The sequence below is a fragment of the Agelaius phoeniceus genome, chromosome 13 (assembly GCF_051311805.1).
Source record: "Agelaius phoeniceus isolate bAgePho1 chromosome 13, bAgePho1.hap1, whole genome shotgun sequence".
Taxonomy (NCBI): Eukaryota; Metazoa; Chordata; class Aves; order Passeriformes; family Icteridae; genus Agelaius; species Agelaius phoeniceus.
The window spans coordinates 9,443,926-9,470,208 of record NC_135277.1 but is presented as its reverse complement, the minus strand read 5'-3'; the positions used below and the strand labels follow the sequence as shown (position 1 = coordinate 9,470,208).

The following is a 26,283-nucleotide window of genomic DNA, read 5'->3' as shown; positions in this document are numbered from 1 at the left end:
ACTCTGCCTCTTCCCAATTTTAAATCCCCTGTCAGAGAAGAACATAATGCACAGCAGAGAATGGGAAAACTCAAGAATTTCTTCTGGAGATTCAGTGACTCAGACAAGATGGCCACAGAGTAGCCAAGTAGGACTAGCTGAGAGTAAAATGCAGTTTGGTCAGTGAGAGGGTGAAGGTTGGGAAATTGGTGTAGTCAAGACCTGCTGCTGAAAATATAAGCAAGGGCATGTACCCTCTGAGATTTGTGAATTTCAGCTCACTTATAGTCAAAACTTCCCTGCTGATGTGGAGTCTCTGAATGATTTTACCTCAGAAAATCATTACTATTGCTCTTTGGCTCTGCAGAGTCCATAGAGTGAATCTGTGGCTTGGGCTCAGATAGTGGACTTTGGCTCAGAGTCTAAGTCCATAATGAAATTGTGTCTAAATAAGGAGCAGCTGTGGCCATTCAGGATAATCCTCTCTTCTGTCCACACACAGAGGAATAGCAGGATGTGCTTTCTCCTGCATAATCATGGAATTATAGGAAAATAAAGCTGGACCTATTTGGGCCTATTCCACAGTTTTGTCTTCTGTAGATGCAGTATCACAGAAGACACACAAAGTAAAAATTGTGCTGTCTTCTGTGAGCAAACTGCAACAGTGAGGAGCTGTGAAGTGGGAAGATTTAACTGCAAGCAACTTCTCTCTCTATGCATACCCAGTTATAAAGCAGCCTGTAGCTCCTGAACTGTTTGTAAGTGGGACACATTTGTTACAGCAGTGTTTAGTGAAAGGCAGTTAAGCCTCTTGCTGTTTTACCAGTGTAAGTTAATGAGGGCAGCAAAAGCTGGAACATGCTCTTATCAACAATTTCAGCACTGTTCCACTGTAGGCTCTACCAGTTGCCTGGTTGCAGTGGATGTGTGTTTAGCAATTCTGTCTTGCATGGGCAGCTGAGAAATGTTTCAGGTGCTGTTTATCATTAGTCAGAGCACCAAACTAAGGATAAAAGAGTGCAGGAATTCAACTGCTTTAGCTCAACCACTAGAAAACAGATGAGTTACACATTCTAGTGTAAGTAATTCTGCCTTTGGGAGGGGGTGAACTGTATATCCCTCTGAAGTTTTTTCTGTACCCATTTCCTATTCTTTCTGTTTAAAGAAAACTCTGTGCTCTTCCCCTTCCAGTCTTGTGGTGACCCAGTCTGTCTGTCCTCCCAAAACTTCTCATTCTAGCATTGTTGTCTAACCCCAAATGGTCTCACTGTGTTTGTGGAGATCTTTACTGCAATCACCTCCTTCTGATCCTTTCCAGTTCCCCAAGTGTCTCCCTCCCTTGGTCTTCTTGCCCTGAAGTCTGTTCTCTGAGCTCTGGTTCCCAGCCATCTTGCCAGGTGCCTTTCCCAGGCTCAATCCTGATCCCCACCTTTCTCAGGTTTTTGCACAGCCAGCTCCAGACCTCCCACATTGACACTGTTGCATTCACTTCTTATCAGATCCATCTTCCTGCCATTCCCACACAGCCAGTCCCAGCTTCATCTTCCTAAGCAGCTTTTAGTCCTTCAAGTTTCTCTGGCTGTTTCCCAGTCTCTCTTTCTCTCTCTCTTCTCCTAATCCACATCTCCATATTTCTCCTAGCTCTTAGTTGTGTTGTTTGGACAGTCCTTTATCCATTTTTTCTGACCACACATCCAAACCCCAGGCACTTTGTGTGTTGTCCTCAGCTGTTTATATTGCTCTCTTCTGACACTGATGGGATTGTCTCAGCTGTTGGTTTGATTCTGTGCATTTCATTTCTTTGTGCTGTGTGACAGTGTTTGGCTCTCTTGTAGTCCTGGCAGAATTTTTAATGATCTTTTTAACTGAGTAAAAGCAGACAAAGTATAACACAAAACTGCCATGGGTCCATAAAACATTTGTAGAAAGTTTACTCAGATATTTTCTTATGATCCAATGTCTGAAGACATCATGATGGAATGGAAAGATGTCAGACTTCTTGGGGTCTGTCTTCTTAATGTTGTCTTGAAGAAGACAAATATCTGTTACTGCTCCATACCCCATACAGCTTGAACTTTTCAGCTTGTGTTAGGGGAATGAGATTATTTGTTACTTCATGAATAATAATATTTTGGTTTTTCTTTCTCCTTCACATTCTCCCTTTCCTCATCATTCATATTTTTGAATGATTGGCTAATATGTTTTAAATCCAAGTAGATAAATCATGTTTCATTTATCAGTTTATAAATGCTGCCATCTAGTGAGGTAAGTCCAGATCATTTCAGAACTGCACTTTGTAAACATTGATAATAAACACTAATGGGTCTGAGTCATAAGAGCTGTCACAGTGTAATTTCTTCCAGCATTGATCAGAAAAGCTCCACTTTCACCTGCTGAGGGGTCATGTCCTCTTTAATGTTTTGGGCTTGGGTGTTGACAGACAGCTGGTTTGGAAGTTGAAAGCAGAAGGGATTTGCACATTGTGAAAGGAAATGACTTAAGGACCCAGCCCTGAGTTAGTGAACTCGAAGTTACACCTCAGTTTTGTTCAGTTTCCAGCTGGCAGTTTCTTTGCTAGAATCACATGTGCTCTTTTCCAGTAACCTCTACAAGGTACTGTGGTCTTTTGAGATACCAGGTCTGTTTTAAATGATCTGTTTGTTTATCCTTCTGCTGAATGTACTGCAGAGCCTTTACAACTATTTTCCTCTGTCTTTCAGGTAGAACAAGTCAGCCAGTTGGCTGTGTTTGTAGAAGCAGCACTAGATTACCATAAACAATCCACAGAAATTTTGGAGGACCTGCAGAGCAAGCTGCAAAACCGGTAAGACAGAACCCCTCAGAAAATGCTGAACCTCTTCTGCAGCTGAGCTTCACAATGTTGGAAAGCCACTGAAGCAACAGATCTTGTAGCACCACCTCCCAGATGCACATTTGCTGTGCTTTGTGCCAGACTGAGCTCCATGGCTTTAAACCCCTGCCACCTGGCAGCTCCTTGCTGTGCTGGGAGACTTTAATGTAACACAGGATCTGCCCAGGGAGCTCTGAGTGTGTGCAGAGTCTCTCCCATCTGTGGTGGTTAATGGGGACAGCCTCCCTTTGTTTAGAGGTTTATTTCAACTTGCATACTTGGAATTGTGTTTTGGAGGATTTGCTTGAAAGTTGGCCTGTTTTTATTGAGATTAAGGGGTATAACAAAATTCTAAAGCAGAGTTAGGAGCAGCCAGCTGGCCAGGAACAGAGCTGTGCTTAACATATGTATGAAAGCCCAGGTACTTTGTGTCAGCCTAAGGAAAGGGAGAGATGCTGCTGTCACTGGTGTGTCACTCAGGTCACCAGAGACCTGATGTCACTGTGGTGTAGGCAGGGTCAGGAGAGCTGCTTGGGGCTTTCAGCTCAGGGTGGCTGTGGGGGCTGTGAGCATTGGCATGAGGACAGCTCTGTCTGCAGACACCCTGTGCCATCCAGCTGGAGGGGCCAGGGGGGCAAGGAGCTCTCAGCTGGGGCACACACAGCTAGAGGTATTAGACAGCTTTGCTGGCTAAATGCTTTTTCCCTGTATTCCCTAATAAAAAGGCCATGTGTGAGATGCAGTCCCTGGGCCTCTGTCCTGGATGTGTTTCTCCATATGTCATTTGCAGTTGAGCTTTCCAGAGAGCTCATTCCTGCAACTTGTGCTGAACTCAGTGGCAGCTGTGGGCGCTCATCACTTCTCAAACTCAGGCTGTTAAGCTTTATGCCTTTGTCAGCAGGACCAAAGTATTAAATAAATTAGGGACTTGTTGAAATTCAAGTATTGCATGAGAATTGAGCAGCTTTTAGCAAAAACACACACTCCCCCCCAAAAACAAACCAACCAACCAAAAAACCAAACTCAACGCCATAAATTCAAAACACAAACCAATCAAAAGAAGTAAAACCAGAACCAGGAGAATATTTTCTTACCTCACCTTTCAAACAGCAAAGCACTTAACCTGAGCTGAAGTTCTGTAAGTATTTCTTCCTTCTTTCTTCCTAAGTAAATCTCTTGCTGCTCTTCTCTGTGTTACAGGATAAATGTAGCATCCAGTCGGCCTAAGCGGGAATTTAAGCCAAAGCCTGTAATAACTACAACTCTGGAAATTGGTGATAATCAGCAGCACAATGGGATTGCCTATAGTTCTTCCATAAAATCATCAGGTGAGTCTGTCACCATAGAATTAATGTGTCTCTAGATGTTTTGCCAGATTGGTGCTTGAGGTATTTCTTGTATCATGAGAACAATGGATCCATCAGGCATCAGTATCGTGCATCTGACTCCAGATTGTTCCCCAGATTTCAAAACAGAGCTGTGAATCAGGGTTTCTCTCAACAGACTCTCACCATCTGAAATTTAGGTGTGGCATTCTCCTTGGTCTTTAGGTCTCTGAATTGCCACTGAGGGTGGGAGGAGAGAGAAGGAGAGGCACTTGCAGAAAACAGTTCATTTCTTGCAAAGACAGATGCTTACAGTGGGTGTGTTTGATCACAGTCTGGAGTATCTCCAGATGCTAATTTTTCTCCACAGTCTCAGAGCATAAATGATCTGTACAGGATCTTGAATATTAGCTATGTAAAATTCAGAGATAACTTGCACCCTTACTGTTTTTAACGTCTTATAGCTTTACTATCCCCTAAATTATGCACCAAAGTATGAACTGAGGTACTTCAGGTACCTTTTGGTGGGGGCTTAGGACCTTATCCTTTGATAAGGCCCTGGTTTCATAAAAAAAAGGCAACTTTTGAAAGTTGAGTTAGTAAAACAGCTTTTCCTCATCTCATGAATAAAATTATTTTGCCCTTTCTCCTTAATAACTACATTGTATGATGAGATCAGCCCAATTAAAAAACGAAACAAATAAAACCCCCAAACAAACAAAAAACCCCAAACAAAGCCCCAGTGACAATATGCAGAGGAAAGAGAATGAAAAAGACAGAGATTTTTCTACAAACATTATTTGGAAGGAAAATAGAGAAGTAGTAAGCCAAAGGTTCCCTTCTGTACTTAGCATGGCATCTAGGACATTTTCCTGAAGGTTTGTTGTTTGTTTTTTTTCCCTAACTCTCCAATTTTTTCTTCCCTCCAGTCTTGTTCCTTTTTAAAGGTTGTTGGGAAAGAAATGAGAGAACTAAAACTGAAAGAATAAAGCTTGGAGCTGTAACTTCATGCTCCTTCCAATGTCTCTAGAATTTCCTTGCACTGTGCTGCAAGAGGAAACCATTATGCAATGCATACTGAAGGGGATTTGCAGCAGTTTGGCAGCATAAATCCACCCAGTGAGATCTGATTCCTCAATTTGTTTGAAGCTCCTTGTGCTGCCTGAATGCTGAGTTTTTGTGTTGCTGTAAATTGTGGGGTGGAGTGAGACAGGGAGACAACCCCCTCTGTGCATTATCTCAGGTTCCTAAGACCTGTGACACAAGGACACATTTCATCCAAAGCACTGGAGGTGTTTGCAGGGATCAGTAACTTCCTTGGTATTTTCACAGCACATCTGGATGAAAGTAGCAAAAACATAGCAACTTCATTAAAAATCACCATAAAATTTTTTGGCCCTATCAATTACTTACCAAGTTATATAAGATTTTTTTTGCTTGTTTTGCACGTGCAGGGGAGAAAGTAGATTCAGATTCAGCATTTGTATATAAGCCAGTGTGTCAAACTGCATTACAGTGGTTTATCATTGCCATCCAGCAGTTGTTCCAGGATGTCCTTTAAGGATAATCAATCCTGCCTTTGGAGAAAGTCAGATGATGACTTCTCCAGGTTGCTTCCAGTCCACTTAGTTAAAGAAGAATCTGTTTTAATGAGCTGAAATTCAGTGAAAACTGGAAAATAAATGACCACTGATCACTAAGATAGGGAAGGAGCGAGGCACCTCCATTCACTGACTCCATCCATGGCCTGTTGCACTGTTTGCATCTCACTGAATGAGGGGTTGTCACTTCACTTGCTTCACTTGCTTAGTGCTCTCAGAATGGAAACAAAACCACCATAGAAGAGATGAAAAGGAGAAATAGGATGTATGAGATTATTGTTGCCATACTTACATGCTAATAACATTAGAAAGACCAGGTATGCTGGTTTTTTCCTCCTGAAGGAGCTGTGGATGCTGTGCTTACCTCCCCAGCAGGTACAAATCATCACTGAAATCTCTGTTCATTCTCTTTTGTTTTCCAAGTCCTACTCAAACATTGTACATACGGATTTCTCTGAACTGCAGTGGGCTCAATATGCCCTGCTTAAAATGGGAAAACCTTTCTGTCCCTTTTTAAAATCAGAATCATGAAACAGATAAGATTTTTTTTTAATAAGTTAGAAATGGGATTGATTTAGAAATGATTTAGAAATGGGAACCAGGCAGTTCTAAGCAAAACTGCTAAATGTCTTAAAGTCTCCACGAGATGGGGAAATAGCATTGTAATCACCTTCTTTTTTAGTAAACTGACCTCCCTATCCTACTCAAAGAAGTACTTTCATGATTCATTTTCCCCACTTCCATATTGACCCTATCAAAATGCAGATCTTTAATTTCTCTGGTACTGTCCCTCAGGGTAAGTAGTGTCTTGGTACTCAGCAAAGCCATGGAGATCTGCAGGCCAGTTCAAAGCAAGATGTGCCACATTCAGCACAACTGCCATGGTACAGTTCTGAGCGTGGAAATGACTTTCCCCATGTTCCACAATATTTTTTCAACTATCAGCTTCTTGGAGCAGAAACACTATTTTCCTTTGTATAGTCTCTAACATGTGAGGAATATTTACTACTTATTACTTACACATATTTACAGGGCTAGATTCACATAAACTTAATTTTTATGTTGTTGTGAGTTATTTGGCTGCTTTGAGTAAATGCAGATAAAAAATTCTCTATTTCTAATTCATTGTTATCCTCATTAATGAGCTGCAGCTGTGAGCATCATCTGGCTCGTTTTAGAACTCTTTAATTGCTGTATTACATCATGCCTTTCACTCAGTTTGTTTGTCAGGTTTGACTATGATATGAAATATATGGATCTGGTTGCCACATGCTGGAATTTAACATAAGCATCTAAGTGTTTACTCACTTCAGCTATGAGGGAGACTGGGATTAATTATCTTAGCAAGCTTCCAGTTTGTGATTATTAAAGTACAGTCTTGCTACCTGATGTATACAGCATGGTATAGAAGGCAGAGTACATGCAGGTACAGGCAGTAACACCATCCCTTTGGGGAAAACAAACAAAAAACCCAAACCATTATTGAATGGCTTTTTGGTTTCATCCTGTAACACTCCAGGAATCACAGACAGCTTCTTTCTTACCCTGATTTTGTGCTGTCCAGATCTGAATGGTCTGGAAATTAGTGACAGTTCTTTTTTGACTGTGCAAGGATGTAAACTAGAGAAATAAAGGAGGTGCATATGGAGTCTCAAATTAACATAAACCCTGTTGGCAGAAATAGCAGAGTGCAATTGATTTAGCTAAAACCTCTGCAGCATTTGTGCAAGTAGACAGCAAAAGGCTGGAGTGGTGCCAGCAGTTCTGTGATGTTAAGCAGTGTGTGTTAGGCAGTGCTGCCCCCTTACCTTTGGCAGGGAAGCTTTGTCTCTCTGGATTATACAGTAGCAGCAGCTGCCTGACTCTAATGAAGACTTTGACTGATCCTACAGCCTGGAGTGAAACTGGTTGTGCTGGCTGTGGCCATTATTTAAAAACCTTTCCAGGCTGCCAGATGTTTCTTTGCAGTTCTTTGGAGCTGAAAATGAACCAAATGTGATCCATCTCTGATCAGGTAGCTCAGTGTCAGAAATTAACTGGCCTGCAGTAACAAACGAGCCCCATCGGAGCAGCAGGTGAAGGCGAGCGACTCTCAATTACTGCCCTCGCCGCCCTCTGCTGCTGACAGCTCCAGAGAGCTGGTGCCACTCCTACCTGGCAAAGGCTGAAAATAACTCTGCTATTTTTAAACACAAGCAGCCCATTTTTTCTTGGCAACTGGCTCATCATCTCTTTTTCTGCATGGAGTCCTTCAGCAAATGTATGACACCAAGCTTTCACCTGTACCCCAGTGTATTAGAGTAGCTCTAATTTACTTGGTTCTTGTAGGACTTTGTCACTACCCTGAGCCTTCCAGAGGATGAGCCTGACACTGTGATAATGCTGCTTTGGGAAGGTTTACTTAGTCTCTGTTCTCCCTTCTCTTCCATTGTTAGAAATAAAAGCTTTCTTCTGTTGCTATCAAGGGTAAAATATACCCACAAAAGAGAAAAGCAATTCCTGCTTTCCAGTTTTAACACTAGATACTGCCCCCAGGTGTATTATTGTCAATTTAAAAGATGCTTTCACCTGTCTGTTTTCTCTGAGTGATCACCACTGGTTCTTAGCTGGTTTCCTTTAGAGACTTCTCCTAATTCCTTTATCTAGAAAATCCCTGAGCAGTTACTCTTTAATAGTTTCCTATGTGCTACCATGATTAACAGGTTAAAATGCATTTTTGCCATTTTAGCTATTATATCTGTATTGCATTACCAGTTGCATGCAGGTTTACTCAGTAAAAAAGGATAGCTGGGAGACTCAAGACTGGAATATTTGAGTATTGCTGCGATGTTCCCAATAAGACAACCTAAATAATTTAAATATAAGTACTAGTGTTCTAGAGGTGTCATGGTATAAGGTGTGGTGCTCCTCTTTACAAGGCAGCAGCATTAAGCCTTTTCTCCTGTTCTTCATTTATAAATGCATTTCAAATTACCAGACTTTTACTTGGATACATTACGTATGTTGTTAAAAAATCTGTTATGGCTGAACTACAGTTGAACCATGGACTAGTCCTCAACCACAGAGTTGAGCTTTAGAATTTGAACATTATTATTCTAATAAAAAGTATTCTAATTAGTCATAAATACGAATGTTACATATGTATTGGTACCACCAATCCAAACTAATACTCCTCCATAAGAATATCTTTAAAAAAGGTATTTACTGTATTAACAAGTTAACAAGGTTAACTTTTTTTTTAATGATTAAGGGTGATTTTAGGATAAACATTGCAAGTCACGAGAGCAGCCAGATACTGTATCAGAAAACTGTTTTCATCCCTAAAGTAATTTGACAGGTGAGGTGCCTTTGTTTCTACCACAGCCTTTGCCTTAGTTCAGATGGAGGATGTGTAAAATAAAGGAGTGGAGCACAGGAGCTCAGGGAGCAGTAACCCAGAACTGTCACTGCTCAGGTGAAGGAACCTCTCTCCTGCCACAGCAGTGTGGTGTGCAAATCCAGGGGTCTGCTCAGGCTGCAGGGCTGTGTTTGTAGGACAGACCAGGAGCCCCTGCCCGTGGTAGGTGTTCCCACAGGACCAATGTGCTGCAGTGCCATTTGTTTAAAGGATTCCTTGTCATTTCCCCTGTTGACTTTTCTGCTTCCTCAGCTCCTGCCCTTCTGATTCCTCTGGCAGCTGCTTCACAGAGAGCACATGGGGTTTGACAACTGATTACTCAAACCCTCAGCTGGAGATAAACATCCTTTTGAGAGGGAAGGCAGCTAGGAATGAAAGAGGAGTAGCATCTGAACTTAAGGAACAGTTATGTGTTAAACTTATTATCACTAATCTTGTATTTTATATGCAGAAGCACCAGATGTTAATGAATAAAAGTAAGGGAAAAGCTGTTGCTGTTGACATGACAGCAGGGCTACATTTGTGACCCCTTGTTTTGTGCTGAGTGGCTGGTGGGATGCTGTAAAGCTCAATTAATGTGCTTGTTTTTTCTGTCACTGGGGCAGGTTCTTCAGTGCACATGGATCAGCCTTGCTGCCAAGCTCTCTATGACTTTGAGCCAGAAAATGAAGGCGAGCTTGGATTTAAGGAAGGGGACATCATAACTCTGACCAATCAGATTGATGAGAATTGGTATGAGGGGATGTTAAATGGAGAGTCTGGCTTCTTCCCCATTAATTATGTTGAAGTGATAGTTCCCTTGCCTCAGTGATCGTGTCATTCGAGCTGTGAACATGATTTCATGACTGAAATGGATTCACAAATGTTCTGTCAGTGTGGCATTCTGTGAAAGCCTTGCTATTTGACTGACTTACTGACTTTTGTATGCGTCTTTTTAAAATGTATTTATTTTATATTCAAAAAAATTTCACCTCCCCTGATTTGTCAACCTGCAAAAAAACCCATACCCAGTTTTTTTGCTTTGTGCCTTGAAGATCACTGTATGAAGTGTTTACTGGTAGCTCACTGTTGCTCCAAAAATGCATTTCCTTGCTATTATTGTATGTGGGTTTTTTTTATCTTTGGCTGCAATGATTTTACTATTGAAAACCATTTAAAAAATACTGTTAGTGAAGCTAACTGTAACCAGTTCCTAAGTTACTGATGTCCTTGAGCTGTTTTCATCTATCACATTATAATTTATTGTGAACAAGTTAATTCATCTTTTGCATTGTATGTTGACAAAAGGCAAAGTGGTTGTTGTCAATATTAAGATGATGTTGTACTAAGTACAAGTTCTCAGCATTGAAAATTGGTATAATTTACTGACCAAACTGAATAAATATTTCTGTGGGATAAGAAAAGTGGTTGCTGCTTCTGTACTCATGGTTCTGGCACTTGTTTGAGCAGAAGGCCACTTTTGCTGAATAGATCAGCTTTCAGTGACAAAAACAATGCATGAATAATCTTGCTACTTCTCTATTGCTTGTTTAGCATTTATGTCTGTTAACATCGTTTTCTAGCAGAAGGAACAGAGGGAAGTTCCTTGGAACTAAGTGCAGACTAGTCCTAGTTCCATAGGAGTTGTAGAGAACTCCAGTGAGAGAAAGGGGTGAGTAGCACTGACGCCTACTGCACACAAATGACAAGTCAATACATTTCTATTTTTTATATTTAGTCAAAAAGGATGAAAAGGAGGAGAAAGAAGAATAGGCAGTGATGGAAAGACATCTAATAATTACAAGCATAACAGAAAAGCCTCAAAATTAAGGAAGAAGTCTGGCATCAGAAGTACTTATCCAAATGCAGATAGAATCACTTTGGTTTTGTTTACCATCTCCTGCTTGGCTTAGTAATGTAGTAGTGACCAAACAAAGTGAGCAGCCCTGGAGGAAGATGTAGTCTTTTCCCAGTTGCTCTCTATACAAGACAAATTTATGAGAAGAGAGCTGAATTCTTTACAGGGGAGCTGTCTACTAAAGATTCCTCTTAAGCTCATAGCAGTTCAGCTCTAGTTGAAGTAAGTGATAAACAGGAAAGCATAATGCATTGCTGAAGGTTTCTTCTCTCTGCAGTCCTTAAAATCACCAGTTTTATTACTTCAAAGTCTTTTGAACCACTCAACAGAAATCAATGAACAGACAGACCTTTATTATTTAATCTGCAAATATTTAAATCCAAGACTGCTTTTATATACATGAAAAATATCTTTAATAGTTAAAAAAGTTTTAAGAAATAATGATAAATACAGCAAAGTTAGAGCAGCAGCTATTTCTATTGTTTGAGATGGAACAATAATTTGGATCTGCTAAAATCCAAGTCTTAAACCAGCATCTACTCTTGATGTCTCAGAATTCTTAAATAATATAAGAGTTTAAGCTAGCATAGGAAAACCTCACCTTAGCACCTTCATCCTCACACAAAGCAGGTCTTGAATTTGGAACTGAACACTTTGGCAAGGTAAAAGACAGTCAAAACACTACTCCAGCACTGAGAGAAATGTGCAGGCTCAGCTGCTCCCCTCCCCTCCTGCTCTCAGGTGCAAGTTTACTTCATGTGGCTCAAAGCCCTTCCTTTCCCCCGGGGCCAGCAGGAGGAGAGACAGAGTGACAGCAGTGCCCCTGGGCTGACTGTCCCCTCCTGAGGGTGACAGGACAGCATTCCATGGAGCACGGAGCTACCAGAGTGCCAGGGGGCTGCACAGTGGCCCATAACCAGCCTGCATGGAGATTTAGCACATAAAGGCTCCAAGAGCAGGGAGTTTGATGTGTTTTTCACTACAGTTGGGGCTTTCTAGCTTTGATTTTTGACTTAGCATTTGTTTCTCTCCAGCCCCTTAGAAAGCTGTTGGGACCAATCAAACAGTGCCAGCAGCACAGGTCACAGTCCCTGCTCTGTCAGAATGAGATGCTTTTTCACATTTTCAGGATACATTTGTCTAAGTTAAGGCTGGCACAGCTCTGCTGTGATACATTGTACCTAGGAATATACAATACTGAAACAGGGACTTCCAGGTGCTAGACTAGAGGAACAGTACATTTAATAACAGGAAGGAATATTTTTAACAACTTGCTTTTAATTCTAAAGTGTTTCACTCTAGGAAGTGATCCAGACCAGTTTTATGTATCTCTGCATCAGGATCTGAGCAGGAAACATTTCAGACCACTCATCACTCTTCAAGACAGTGTTTTACTTCAGACTTGCTCAAGGTGCAAAGGTATGGATCGGTCCCATGTTTCCCACTCAGGCTGGAAAAAGAAATTACCTTTGGAGAACTCCATGTCAGAATATTGAGAAAGCTGAGGCAGCCTCATGTTCTTTGTCAAGTATTTAACATCCTTCTAGGGCACGTGTTTAGAAGCTTTGTAAACTCTGTACCCTTCTGTTTCAGCAGGTCACAGAAACCAGATCCTTGTGTAAAAGTAAAAACAACTTCACATGGAGCTTGTACTCTACTGCTCTTTGTATCAGTGAATCCAAGGCCAGGGTCCAGTATCAGAAGGCAGGAGATTCCATCATGTAATGGACAATGCTTCTCACAAAGACGTCAGATGGAATATGTGAGTTCCAAATTCCAGATATGACAGAAGATATCAATACACATACAGTCTGTGTCACCTGGGACTGAGATGTGGTTTCAGATTATTGTCCACATTACATGACAGAACAGCTGGGATCTTCATTTTGCTGCAGAGAGAGAACATGAAAACATTAGGCTAATTAGCATGTGTACAAACTTAATATTTCTTGCTGGTTACCTACTTGAGCCTCATATAGGCAGGTAGGGTTTTTAGCACTTTGTACATTTAGTTACTTATTAATAAAGCAAAGTGGATTTTTCAAAAGGCAGTACATGAACTGTACTTCACAAGTCTTCAAGTCCATGCAATACATGAGCCTGTGCCTTCTAAATGAAAGGCTGTCAAACTGCCCATCACTTCCTCTCTTCCCAAGCAGCAGAACCTTAATGGCATGCAGATACGTGCTGCCCTCGTTAGGATGGTAAAAGCAGAAGCAAAACATGGAAACACTGCCTTCCTTTAAAGCACAGCATGCATTCTTCCCATTATTTTACTGCAGGCAACAAGCTAACTTCTGTTTACTAAGCAGCCATTTTAGTACTACCAAGGCAGCAAAAACATATAGGTACTAATATCAAAAGTTTGACAGGAATTCAGCAGACAGGAATGGCATTAAAATTTGACTGAAAGTATTAGGATTGATTCTTACCATAAATGGCACACAACTGTATTGTAAAGTTGCTGATAAAACAGATTAGAAGTGTTAGGAAAAAAGTTACTTTTGCTTTCCATCACTGATTATTAAACAAGTCATGTAAGTAAATTCAAAAAAATGCCTTTTAAAATAAAAAGTAGCCATCCTTTAGGAGAGGCCCTACTCTGAGTATGAAAAGAAGCTTGTATCACTAATAGCCCAAAGGGCAGAACAGCATTATAGACCTCCTCAATAGCCTATTTAACAGGGTCTCACCATCCTTCAGTGAGACTGAAAATATTACAAGAATGTGCATGCAAGTCAGGAGACTGACAAACATCCTTTAAGCCACTTGGTATTGTAGTAACAGATATTTACCCAGATTTTCTGTTTGAAAGGACAAAAAAAACAAAACAAAAAACCAGCAGGCAGTAACTGCCTGTTAAGGTACATTTTTTTCAGAAAGACAGTACTAAGGTACTTTTAAGTTAATTTTCAGACAGATACACTATGAAAATATCTAGGAAATAATAGTGGGAGTCTTGACCTAGTGCAGTAAGATGTGACCATCCTTTTAACTGTGTAGGATCAGTTTTAGGAAGAGCTGCAGTAGCTCTTATTTGTCAGCAGCAAGGAGAGAGTTTTATCTAAACATCCCCTTGCTCTCCGGCTTTGGAGTTTTACCATAGTACTGTTTCAGGTCAAGACACAAACCAGCTTGAATCAAGTACAGTCTATAATTGTTTGGTTAGGACCAACTTAAAGCCCTCATATTAGTTGGTTTGGACCATTTCAGCAATTAAAGATAGCTAATAGTATATCAAAAATGCATCAGATTAGACTTGTATTATGGTCAGTCAAAAGGCATTTGAGGTGGCTGGCTAGTCTTGCACAGGGTATTACACCATGCAAGTTGGTAGCCAAAAGTTTGTAAATATATTGACCTTAAGTTCACATTGAAATTGTCTTAAAAGCAATCTAGGGACACTGGAGTGTCAAGTCCCTTCATCCCACAGAAGTAGTTAGTGTTTGCATTCTGTTCTTGGGATAACAGCTTTAATTCACAGTCAGATATGTAGATGAAATGGACATTAAAGGTTGTATTTTCAGTGTGTCAGTAATAAGATAGCAAATAATTAATGCTACTGTTTGATCATACTCAGAATAAGCAAAACTTCAGTTGCTGCAAAGCCATGCAAGCTACATCCTACATGGGACAAGAGACTGCAGCACTACTGATGAAGCAAGTTTTCTGTGAGGTGACAAGCATGATTCTCACCATCTCACCTGCTTAAGGATGCTCACAGGAACCACTATCATGAAACCAAACAACATTTCTTTTTTCTTCTTCTTTTGGTCTGACATCAAGAAAAACATTAAGAGTTGCAGGATATGAAGAGTACTTGGAGAAGTATTTTCACATAGTAAGGAAAAGAAATGGCCATTGAATGACTCTGCTGACAGCATATATTTAAACTTCAGGTAGCTTACCTGAGATGCAAACTCTGCTTCACTTCCAGTTATTTCTTCATAATCATCATCTTGCTCACTTTCTTCTTCTCTGGGTACAAGCATTATCTTCCTCTCTGCAAGTTCCTAGAATACAATTGAATTGCCACCAAGAGCCCACAGGAATTAAGCACAAACAACTTTAGCATTAGGACAGTGGAAGCATTTTATTATTTCACTTACCTCACCATCATCTGTGATGAGTGTAACACCAATATTATCTCCAGTTCCCCAAGATTTCTGAGACCTCCAGACCAGATCACTAGGACCTGGGCTAACACCAGCAGCTGCACCCCAGATCTGCAACAGATTTACAGTGACCTTCTGAAGAATCTTCTTCTATAGTTAGATTACAATTCAGCTGAACATATATAATTATTAAGCATTTTAATACCACAGACATCCAGTAGGAGAAACTGAACCACTGTAATCCCTGGCAAGTTAGTTCTTTTCAGGACTACCAAGAATGGTTGGTAAAGTTTTTCTGGCTGAAGATTGTAAAGCTGCAGAAAAAGCTGTTAACAGCTTCTGTCCAGTGTAGAGGTAGCCCTGCTTGGCCACACAGAGCATTTGAGTCACAGAGCCAAGCTATAGTCACAGACATGCTCAGGGCAGCAACTTGAGCATGCAAGAGCCTCTCACCTAGAGTCACTCACTGATCTGTTGAACAAACTCCTCCACAGTTTGGAGTAGCAAGTGTAGAGTTCAGCTCTTTGATCACCATCACATTGTACTTAGAGTATGATTTTAGAGCTAGTATTTCTCTTAGTGCTACAGATCATTGCTGACCTGGAGTAGGCTAAAAGTTTTAGCAGGAGTCTGAGTCTCCACACAACTTTTATCAAGTCACAGGAGTATGGGAAAACCTAAAAAAGCCCTAGAATACAATGGTTCTGTTTACAATAGAGCACACTCCAGTCTGGGATGATCCAAGTTCAGTTCAAGCTTTAAAGGAAATGTAATTAGCATTTCAGATCAAGTTGCTTCAAGGACTTCAAGGATTTTCCCCCTATCTATCGACATAAATAAGAGCTTTAGTTCTTTAGACACTTGGAATATCTATTTAGTTTTCCATTTTACAGGAATCTCTACTGACATGTAACACAAGAACAACTCTGAGGAAGTTTTACAAACCCAATACCTACTGTAACTTCTTGGCCTGCCTGAAGAGTGAACCTTGAAGGAAACTTGTAATTCACATCTGCCACACTTCCAATGCGTCGTCTCAACACCCAGCCATGTAGAGATTGATCCTGTGAGACAAGAAATTTCTCTCAGCATTACAGACCAACACCAGATAATTCAAACACAAGGTTCTTTCCAGACTCATGGACCAGTTTTAATCCCACTCATGTAGCATACAAGTATTTGACAATTTTGAAGAAGCAGTTTGCCAACACCTTAAAACTTCATGGGCCATTCTGTATTTCAGGTATTTTAGTAATGGCTAAACTACAACCTATATGTTTGAAGTCCTGATGATGAACTCTAATAGTTCTGGATTTTCAAACTAAACTAGTGGAAGAATTAGCTAATTGGCCAGATAAACCCTCTGCATAGATTAAGTATCACCAACTATTCAACCTTTTAGCTGTTTTAAGTATTTTCAACTAATGCAAAGCCATCTTGATCCAATTTACTTGAGCACCCTATTTAGTTCATCAAGGGTGAGTGGTACTCCTGGTAGTGCTAGTGTCAATCTGATGACAAACAGCTGAAGGTGTTCAATTTCTGCATAATAGAAGCCCCTGCACCTCTACCCAGAAGCACCTCCCAGACAGCCCTGGGAACAGAGCACCTGCAGTACCAAAAGGTCAGTCTCTAGTCTGTCACTAAGCCAAAGTCATCCCTGAGCAGTCATACATTGCAATGCAGACTTGAAATGGGAGTACCTCATTAGAGTGGTTTTTAAGCCTGACAAATTTCCCATCTGCATCAATCTCTTCAATAGATATATTTCCAGTAGCTGAAACATGCTGAATAGTCTTAAGTGCAGTACTATGCTCCCTCTTCTTGGTTTCTTTGATTTTCCTTTTCTTCCCATGCAGGTATCGTCGGCCCTGACTTGCTGCTTGAGTTGCTGTGCTGTGTGAAGATGGACTGGGTGACAGCTTTAGCCTAGAAGGGGGTGAGATAACATTCACCTGAGTGTCTGATGTGCTTTGCTTCTTCTCATACCTACCCTCCCTCTACATCCAAGCCTCACAGCTTCCTACATCCAAGCTTTCCATGGAGTCTTGAATACAAAATTTTACTTTTATTGGCAAGAGTAGCTAAGTGGTTTGTTTCCTTTGGAAGACAGCCCCAGAGTCCAGAGCAGGCTTATATTGATAAGGGAAGACTCACAACTGCACTAAATAGTCCTTTAAAGTCTCAACAGACACAAGCTTTAGTGAAAGTAATTGTAAGTTTTTGACCCTTCCTAGTATGTATTGAGAGTTCATGTTTTCACCATGCACACATAGACAGGAGTTGATCCAAGTTCCCAGCTTCATTCATGGAACTTGAATGCTCTTTATTTCTAAGATGTAGCACAAAACTTTGAGAGAGTTGAGGAATGTTTAATGGACCTTTGAATTTTATCAGCTGGATTTATGACGTAACTTCATCTTACTATACCATGTGGTAGATGTGGGATATAAATGCCATTTACAGAAGATGATTCTTCAATAACTAAATTACTCTATTAATGACATGCTTAATGTTTGTTTGTTCTCCCTCCACATTCTGAAGGATAGAGAGTTAGTGCAGAGGTCTTGAATGAAGCAAGTTCTCATAATGAAGATCTTGTCATAGCCTACCTCTGTTCCTCTCCTTCCAACATCTTTCTGTACGCATTTATTTCCAAGTCTAGAGCCAGTTTCACATCTAAGAGCTGCTCATACTCTTCCAGCTGTGCTTGTGCCTGCTTCTGAGCTTGTGCCATTTCTTCCTCCTTCTCAGCCATACGCCGTCGATGGAGATCACGATCGTAATCCAGCAAATTCTGTAGCTCCTTTATTTTGCTCTCCAAAGCAACATTCTAAAATTAGGGGGAGAGGGGAAAAAAAATCAAAGTGAAGATTAGAGAGAAGAGACCAGTATTTTGAATTGAGAGTATATTAAAATAATTATAAGGTTATACAAATAAAGACAGAACCTGGCTTTGATATTGATTAACTTGAGAAATCAGAGTATCAACTCTCTTCTGTGTTTCCATCAGCTCCTCCCGAGCAGCATTGGCAAACTCACAGTTCCTTGCTGCAGTTAGCTGGGCATTCTCCACCTGTGAATAAGTCACTGTTAGTCCTGAGTTGCACATTATCGTGTATTATAAACAAGGAACACCAAGTAATTTTCACCTGTTACACCTGGAAATAGTCATCTTTTACTGAAGTGTGCAGATACCAATAAAGTCCAGGTCAGAAAGTTCTGTAGTGCTTTCCAGGGTGGTTTACACAAGTTTGACATTTAGGTCAGAAAAAGTCAGAAATAATCGGTAGTGAAAATTTCTGGATTAGGATATTTCAGTTAATAATGTATGAGGACTTTGTATGGATATTAAGTAAATTGATTCTCCAGAAGACCAATGGAGAATATGTTTAGAACCTGCTTGTCAAAGTGTAGAACTGCAGGATATTGGGTGCACAAGTCAAACTATTATCACTCTTCCCCAAAAGGTCTATTATTAAACAGTTCCTGCATCTTTACAAGCAGCATTGAATTGCTCTACAAATACCTCAATCTTGAGATATCCCAAGAAAGGATAAAGTGCTCCTTCAAGAGGCACTTACAGAATTTTTAGTGGAAACAAACACAGGCACCCAAAGGGATTCCCTGAGTCGGCATGCAAGTTGGTGTGTAGGAAAAGTTAGATTTTATTCAAGACTGAAATTGCTTAATACAAACATAACACACCTTGGTCCTGAATCTGTCAGAAGTCTGAAATATGATCAACTTCTAATCCCTCCCTGTATTTATGCCTGAACCAGTTTTATTTGGGATCAAATGTTTGCAGAAATCCTACTGTCAAATTTGACTGCTTTGAAATTCCATAACAACTTAGCCAAGAAGCTGTGCAGTGAATGCAGGGGCTCCATCTATCAGCTGTCTTTGCCAGTGTGACCTTAATTATGTCAAGGTGCAGAGAATTTCAGTTTTATTTTACTGTCATCTTTTCCAAACTCACCTTTGCACTGAATGTTCGCTCCATCTCCTCTTTGTAGCCTTGAATTTGTTCTTCATGCTGTTTTCTGAGCCCCTGCAGAGCATCTGAGAGCTTGCTCTCAAATTCTCTTTGACGACCAGATTCTACTTCTGCTATCCTGCTCTCATGGACTCTTTTTGTCTCCTTGAGCTCCTAGAAGAGATTTCTCAGAGGATAAACAAGCCAATACAGTTTGAAACTGGATTTAGTGTGCCAGCTTCACAAATCCATCCCTGCTGAAGCAGATTTATCATTGAGTACACAGTAATTCATCTTTATGCATATCTTATTCATCCATTAAGTCTAGCACATCCACCTTGCTGCCTCACTGTTGTTTTTCCACCTCACTGCCAACATTGCTTAAACTAAAATGTAGTAAATATTTAATTTGCAAGACTAATTCTTTGAAATAGATAGATTCTGTTTGGTTTTTTAATTTAGAACACATGCATATACAGTTCAGTTTCTTTAAGCACTGTTAGTTCACCTATTCTTTTTTTATTCAAAAAGTAATAGCAGTTAGTTAGAAAAATGAGAATTCTCTATCAAACCATACACTTTGAGATTCCTACCAGTAAGAAGGAAGCTGGTTTACATTCATATATCAATTATTCATTTAGTTGTATGTACTGACTTCTCTCACAAGGGTTACCAGACACCTCTGAGAAGTGCTAAAAAATTTGGGAACACAAGTTTCTTAAAGGAGATTTAACTTGTTTTACGTTAGGCTTCAAGTAAACATCTGGAATAATTTAACAGTAACTAATATATGCACTATCACCTACACAAAATAATATATTGGGATTTCAGTTCACTTTAGAAGAGCAGCCTAAGAAATTTCTCATATCCCATATTCCTATTGGTACTGTCCTAGTTAACATGAGGCTAAGTACTTTGTTGAGCCTTCCTATTTAGGTGGATGTGATGAGCTGCCACAGGTTGCTAGTTACCTTTTTAGAGAAAAAAGCAATGTTAAGATGGGCTTTAAGTGCATCCAAGGATCATGGACACCTAAAAAGATGCCTTGTTAATAAGCTAAAACATACATCTTCATGAAGGCGCTTCTGGAACGTCATTTCTTCCTGCAATGTTTTCATATGGTTTTCTAGGTCCACCCTCCTCAACATTTCACTGTGGAGATGCTTTTTAGTATCCTCCAGTGACAGATTCAGCTAGAAAAGACAGACAACAGGGTTATCAAAATTAAGAGGTATTTTTTCAAATTAGGCAGCCAATTTATTACATGTCATTCAACTTAATGACCCCAGCAATCAAAACACACTGGTTGAGTGAATTGGGTTACTTTGTGTACTCTTATGCCAGTGGGATCCAAATATCAGCAACACATAGAATCCTATTTAGTTGTTAGGTAGACTAGATTTCCCTCAAGGCAAATATAGAACAGCTGTTAATCTCACCAGCTAAATTTGACTCCTCAAAGCAGACTTCTCATGAATCAATTGTACTATCCATATATATTCCTCCCCTTTAAACTGTAATTATTCTAAACTTCTTCCTACTAATATAATTTTTTGACACTTAATCCTCCAAATACAGTCTATGTTGACAAATTAATATACACTTTCAGTATTATACACTTCCCTGATCTGTTAGAGAATGCTACAGGGACTATAGCAGAACATTTCATCTTGCTTTGACTTTGGAACAAGAAACATTACATCCTATGGTCATAGAATTAAAGGTACCTACAACAGGTGGAAGTTTTAAGGAAACCACCATCAATAGCATTTGCTGTCAGCAAGGTTTTTGTCCATCTGTCACTGTCATAGTTAACAGGCCTTCTCTGCTTTTAAATATCAATAACTAATTGAGGAAAATGAAGCAAAAACTGCAGGAGGAAAAGCAAAGTTTAGATTCCAACAGCAAGCCTTACACTGAGTACGTGATCCTTTAATTCACGGAGCTCATTCTCCAAAGTCCGGTTCTCATTCAGGGCTGTTGCTAAATCAGCTTCCTTCGCATTTAGCTGGGCATCGAGGTCTCTCACACGAGCCTGGGCCACGTTTAAATCACTTTCTTTTTTGGAATTCCTACAGGAGAAAGTTTTACACTGTTAAGTGCAGCTAGCATGGGAGAATTTGTCCTCAATGTGTTTCCCTTCAGAGGGGTCCGCGGTTAAAGACAGGAGAGGTTTGTCAGGCTCACGGTGAGAGCAGAAAACAAACCAGACAGGGCCCTCCGACAAGCATCATTTGTTATACCGGAGAGATTCCTGACCCATTTTCCAGCTCGTTCAGAGCGAAGCCCAAGCGGAAGCCAGCTATTTTCCACGGCATTCCCTAGGGGAGAGGGAAGGGACGGCACAGGCCCCCGGCTGCACGGGGAGGGCTGGGCACGCTCAGCGACCGGGGCCGGACAATCCTGCACGGACACCCCCGCAGCAGAGGCGGCCCCAGCCCCGCGGGGAGCGCCTCAGAGCCCCGGGCAGCCCGGGCCGGGCCAGGCCGTGAGGGCAGCTCGGGTCCCTCACGGGGCGGAGCGCGGCTGCCGGCGGTGCCGCTCCTCCTCCCCGCAGCACACAGGGAGCTTTGTCCCCCGGAGGCCACCGGCCGGCCCGGGGAGCTGCCCCGCCGGGGCTCTGCCTCCTGCGGCCCCTCAGCCACCGCCGCGAGGGACTCCGTCCCCTCCCTCACACCGCAGAGCAGGTACAGGGTGAGGGGAGCTTGGCTTTCAGAGCAAATATCCATCATCAAATACCCAGATCATCTCCAGAGCAATACCCAGGCAGTGGAGCCGCACGTACCACCTGGATGGCCAACGCCCTTCAGTGGCCATCGGCACCACAGTGGAGAAAGGAGAGAATGGCCCACAACGAGCTCCTGTCAGGGAAGAACACTGCCATAATTCCCCAGACTGCTCCAACTTTTAAAATCCTGCCAGTTGCCTGCCCACTATCCAGAGACAGAGTCCCTGCTCAAAACTTATATTTGAAATTACAAAGAGTAAAGGAAGTCCTCAATTTATATTGCCAACACCAGTTCTGCCAAGTGGCAAAGTTGTGTCAACTCATACAATGGATACAATTCCAGTGGATAACTGAGACCAGTTGGCAAGAGTCCAAAGTAATTCTGCAGGATTGATCAACTTCAGAAAGCTTGAACTGCAAGGAAAGATTGGAAAATACTAAGGGTTGTTTAGTCTAGAGAAGGGAATAGTGACAAGAGACAGAACAATTTTTAAATACGTGAAGGACCGCCACATAGAGTTAGGGAATCTGTTTTCCATGCCTATTGCAGGAAAGACAGGAAGCTCCAGGCTTAAATTGCAGGGAGGAATACGTGGGTTAGATGTTAGGGAGTTCACCACTGAAGTACACTGCCTGGGGGGGATATTCTGGAATCTCCATCATCTGGAATTTAAAATAAGGGTTACACAGAATCTGCTGGAAAAGATACAGGTATGGCTGGTTCCAGCACAAGCCTGGGGAATGTGGCTACATCAGGTGCTTGCTCAAGGCCTTTTCTAGCCCTGCTCCTCAGAGGCATTTGTTGACTGTGTTGTGCTAGAAGTTATTTACTCTTTACTCAGACTCTAGGAGAAACATAGCTCTATTAACAGTGAAAAACAAGATAACGTGCTGCAGTTTAAGGTTTCTTTCTTTCCTAGATATTAATTATTTACCTTCCTTTTGGGGTCTCTGCTACCCCTATCAATGTATTACATATGATATTAAGTATGTCAATAACACTACGTAATACTGACTGTTTCATCCTACAATAATATAAATTTCATTCTGCAATCAAAGTGTGTGCAAAAAGAAATTTCATTAGTATCTCTTTTAAGAGTTCACTTTCCAATGTAAGCTTCTGACAGCCAGGCTCAGGTTTTCTGGATTCTTTCCTGAAAAATACTATTTTCAAAGAACCCTGGAGTGAGACATTTCATCTTTAAGAGCAACAAATTAACAAATCTGACTTTGACAAGAGCATTTACTACCCTTTAATCCAAGTTTGGGGTTCAGAACACCACTTTACACCCATATGCAGCAAGCAGTGACAGTTACAGTACTCTGCCACATTCCATATACCAACCATTCCAGAGCTAAGTGTGGCCTACAGACTATCAATTACAAGCAAAAGCTTTAAGGCACTGCCAATCACATTCCTTGTAAATCAGGATGTCACATAGGCTTGAACTGGAGAATTTTAACAATTTTACCAAAAGATATCAGGTGTGTTTGAAACAGACCGCAGTTTGTCAAGGCCAGAGGATGTCAGCAGCAGGTAGAGAATTCATTCTTACAACCTCAGCTGCTACACTGTGTTTGTTCAGCAGCAAAATGCACATCCACATTCCCTGGTGCAGAAAGGAACTTGTCTTGTCTTTCTCTGCTGTGTTATTGCAGTTGCTTTGACCTTCCTGAGGCTCTGAATTCAACCAATATGCTTATCTACAACTCCTCCTCCCCAAACGTCTTTCACCTGCTTCCAGTCACCATTGTTTAAGTAGTAAGAAAAAAAACCAAATGCAATCAGTTTATTGTTGTCAAAAACCTTGAGTCTCTTAATTAGTGAATAATAAGGGCCAATAGTTAATGTTGTTAGGAAATGGTCTAGTGACATTTCATTCTATAAGAGTTAAACAGCCCCCAGGTTATTTAAAGGGTGTGTATATATCTAAGGACACGATACCCTCAAAGTTTGTTCCAAGTCATCTGAGACATTTGCAGTTAGGCAGCCCAGATACAACACACATGAATATTAGGACTTCAGTCTAGTCCCTTCAGAAACCAATATGTACTATGTATCATTTCCCACGGGCTATAAATTTAACCACTTCTAAGACCTGGTTACTGTAAAGGAAAAAACCCAACCCAACAGTCTAGAGAATTGCATATCTGCCAAGTCTAAAGCTTTACAAACAAAGCCAGAGTTATGCAAACACAAAGAGCAGCAGAAAAGTCTTATAACAGGCATTACCCCTCTCCTCACTGTCCACTCAAGTGGCTGGTTAGATTTATGATACAGATCTGTGAGCCAAAACCCAGCATGACAGACACAAGCCCAACAACTATGCAGCTTAAAACAGAAGCTTACAGTAAAAACGTGTTTGATTCCCAACTAGAACAGCTACTTGAGTCTACGAGGAGGCAATACTTCCTCCAGGCATTAAACGAAGAAGCTGGTGCCTGAATTTGCTCTGATACAGGTTTATAACAAGATGTAAGGGGACTATGGACATCCAAATTATTACAAGTCTGTAACTGATATGGGGGTATAATAGGGCATTAAAGCAGTGCTAGCAAGCTATATATTTCTATAGAGGAAGCTTATTGGGATGGGACACTTGCTCACACACCTCTTCCTCCTTCTGGAGGATGGGACAGCACTAACATTGCCTTTGTGCAGGCTTGGTGAGCTTAGTCAAGGTGATTATTCCAGCCTCAGGACACATAGCTTACAAGAAAGCCAAGCTAAAACAGCAGGCAGCTCATCTCAGACTTAAAAGCCACTAGGAAAACTTCTGAGCAGAGCCAACCTGCACCAGGTAAGCCATTCTGCTCCCAGAAGTATCCTATCTTCTATCTGTACTCCCCTCTGTGCAAAGTCTGAGCTAAACAGCCCAAAAAAAAGATGCACTCTGATCCAAACAAACACTCCTTCCACTGCTCCATAACTCCCCATATAACTGCCATTATCTTCAGTGTTTGTAAACACAGGTGTGGTGCCAAACCCCTGCAGCTACGCATTCATGGCCCAGAAGGGCACCCAGCACTCCACGTTCTGCAGGAGTCCCACGCCCACTCCAGGCAGGTGCTAAGGTGACCCCATAGCATCGGGGGCACTCAGCAGCGTCACCCCAGCACACCTCCGGAACAGGCATCAAGGAGTCCCCTAACCCCAGAGCACAACACCTTCGGGATTATCACGCCTGCACAACCTGGACATGAAACATCACCGCGCACTCCTCCCACAACCCACGGGCTGCTGCCAGCAGCATCCCCTTCCCCTGATCCCGCAGGAGCCCCGAGGAGGCGGCTCCCCGCGGTGTCCCCGGGCCGGGAGGCCTGCTCGGGGCCGGAGCACCGACCTGACGTGCAGTTGCCGGTGCTCCTCGCCAATCTTGCCCAGCTCCACCTGCAGCGTGGCCCGCTCGATGGCGATGTCATCCAGCGCCCGGCGGGCGTCGGCCAGCTCCGTCTCGTAGCGGAGCCGCAGGCAGCCCATCTCCCGGTCGCTGCCCGCCTGGTGCTCGCTCAGCCGCTGCTGCAGCACCGACTTGTCGGCCTCCAGCGCCCGCACCCGCTCGATGTAGGCGGCCAGGCGGTCATTGAGCTGCCGCAGCTCCTCCTTCTCCTGCAGCCGGCTCAGCCGCGCCGGGCTCAGCGAGGACTCGGCCGTGCGGCTGACGGAGCGGCTCCCGCCGGCCGGCGTGGGGGGCAGCGCCGTGGCCATGGCAGCCTCCGCTCCGGGCCCCGCCGCCGCTGCCGGGACCGCCCCGCGCAGGACACCCAGCGCCGCCGCCGCCCCGGTATAAATAGCCTGCAGCTGCCGCCGGCCCGCGCCCAGGGTGGGCAGCTTAAAGGGCTCGGGCTGCGCCCTGCGGCCGCCCCGGCCCGGCCCGGCCCAGCCCTATAGAAAGCACTTTGTTTCTTGGTTTTTTTCCTCCCCCAGCCCCCCTCCGCTTTATCTTTCACATGTGCTTTGCTGCATCTTATCAGTCCAATGGCGCTGCCCGGAGAAGGAAAAACCTACCGCAGCCCTGCGTTCTCGCAGACCGGTGCAAGGGGTCGGGGCGAAACCAAAATCCCAGCTTTAGGAAGATGCATGACAGCTGCAGTGATGCTCACACTCTAGCATGCTGCTGCGTCAGTGCTCTGACTGTTGTGTCTGGGATTTTTTTTTTTTTTTTTTGCAAATTGTTCAGCTGATGAAAATAACCGTTCTGCTCTCTGTGGGCGTTTTAGCTTTCCTGTCAGCCATCCCACTTATATGTTCTGCTTAAAAGCTGATGCATGAGCAAAAGGAAGAATGGATGTAGAAAGAGAACCTGCATGAAGACAAATGTGTGAAGCAGTCTGTAAAGCCTTACACTAACTACATTTAATAAAAATCAGTGTTTAGTAAGAACACTGGTTCTTAACAAGGGTTCAACAAAGGTTGCTTCAGCACTCCTCTAATAGTGATGCGAACAGTGATAATTATCAGTTTTCTCCACCA

At 42.2% G+C, this 26,283-nt stretch overlaps 2 protein-coding genes across 6 annotated transcripts in view; one reads left to right on the top strand and one right to left on the bottom strand.

Annotated features, from left to right (window-relative positions):
• The window catches only part of SH3GL3 (SH3 domain containing GRB2 like 3, endophilin A3), a 42,433-nt gene extending 31,877 nt beyond the window's left edge, over positions 1–10,556 (top strand). Inside the window, exons 7-9 of the mRNA XM_054641882.2 lie at positions 2,700–2,803; positions 4,031–4,158; positions 9,759–10,556. Coding sequence (XP_054497857.1) covers positions 2,700–2,803; positions 4,031–4,158; positions 9,759–9,964 — 438 coding nt within the window. The 3' untranslated portion in view covers positions 9,965–10,556. The remainder of the gene's footprint in view (positions 1–2,699; positions 2,804–4,030; positions 4,159–9,758) is intronic.
• A 766-nt stretch (positions 10,557–11,322) lies between these two features.
• Positions 11,323–25,975, bottom strand: LOC129126117 (lamin-B3-like). 5 transcript variants are annotated; one of them, XR_013184210.1, is made up of 13 exons: positions 25,154–25,680; positions 20,997–21,153; positions 20,149–20,274; positions 19,085–19,255; positions 18,056–18,181; positions 17,718–17,938; positions 16,809–17,034; positions 16,062–16,169; positions 15,100–15,216; positions 14,899–15,003; positions 14,695–14,765; positions 13,423–13,454; positions 11,323–12,879 (listed from the first exon to the last, which is right to left on the bottom strand). XR_013184210.1 is itself a non-coding variant. In XM_077185731.1 (12 exons), exons 1-12 carry the CDS (start codon positions 25,890–25,892, stop codon positions 12,807–12,809), a joined length of 1,536 nt encoding a protein of 511 aa, XP_077041846.1. In that variant the 5' UTR covers positions 25,893–25,975; the 3' UTR covers positions 11,323–12,806. The 5 variants fall into 5 exon arrangements, 4 of the variants coding, with proteins under 4 accessions (XP_077041846.1, XP_077041845.1, XP_054497855.2 ...); XM_077185731.1 differs by lacking the exons at positions 14,695–14,765; positions 25,154–25,680 and adding an exon at positions 25,819–25,975; XM_077185730.1 differs by having other exon boundaries at positions 11,323–13,454.
• Between the last annotated feature and the right edge of the window lie 308 nt (positions 25,976–26,283).

Bases quoted from the DNA above. Each gene is read 5' to 3' on its own strand.
- LOC129126117 (XM_054641881.2), bottom strand. From the start codon at position 25,518: ATGGCCACGGCGCTGCCCCCCACGCCGGCCGGCGGGAGCCGCTCCGTC. The intron at 18,182-19,084 runs GTGAGTTTGGAA...ACTTATTCACAG, and splicing joins AGCGAACATTCAGTGCAAAG to GTGGAGAATGCCCAGCTAAC. The intron at 17,035-17,717 runs GTAGGCTATGAC...ACCCCCTTCTAG, and splicing joins TTGGAAGGAGAGGAACAGAG to GCTAAAGCTGTCACCCAGTC.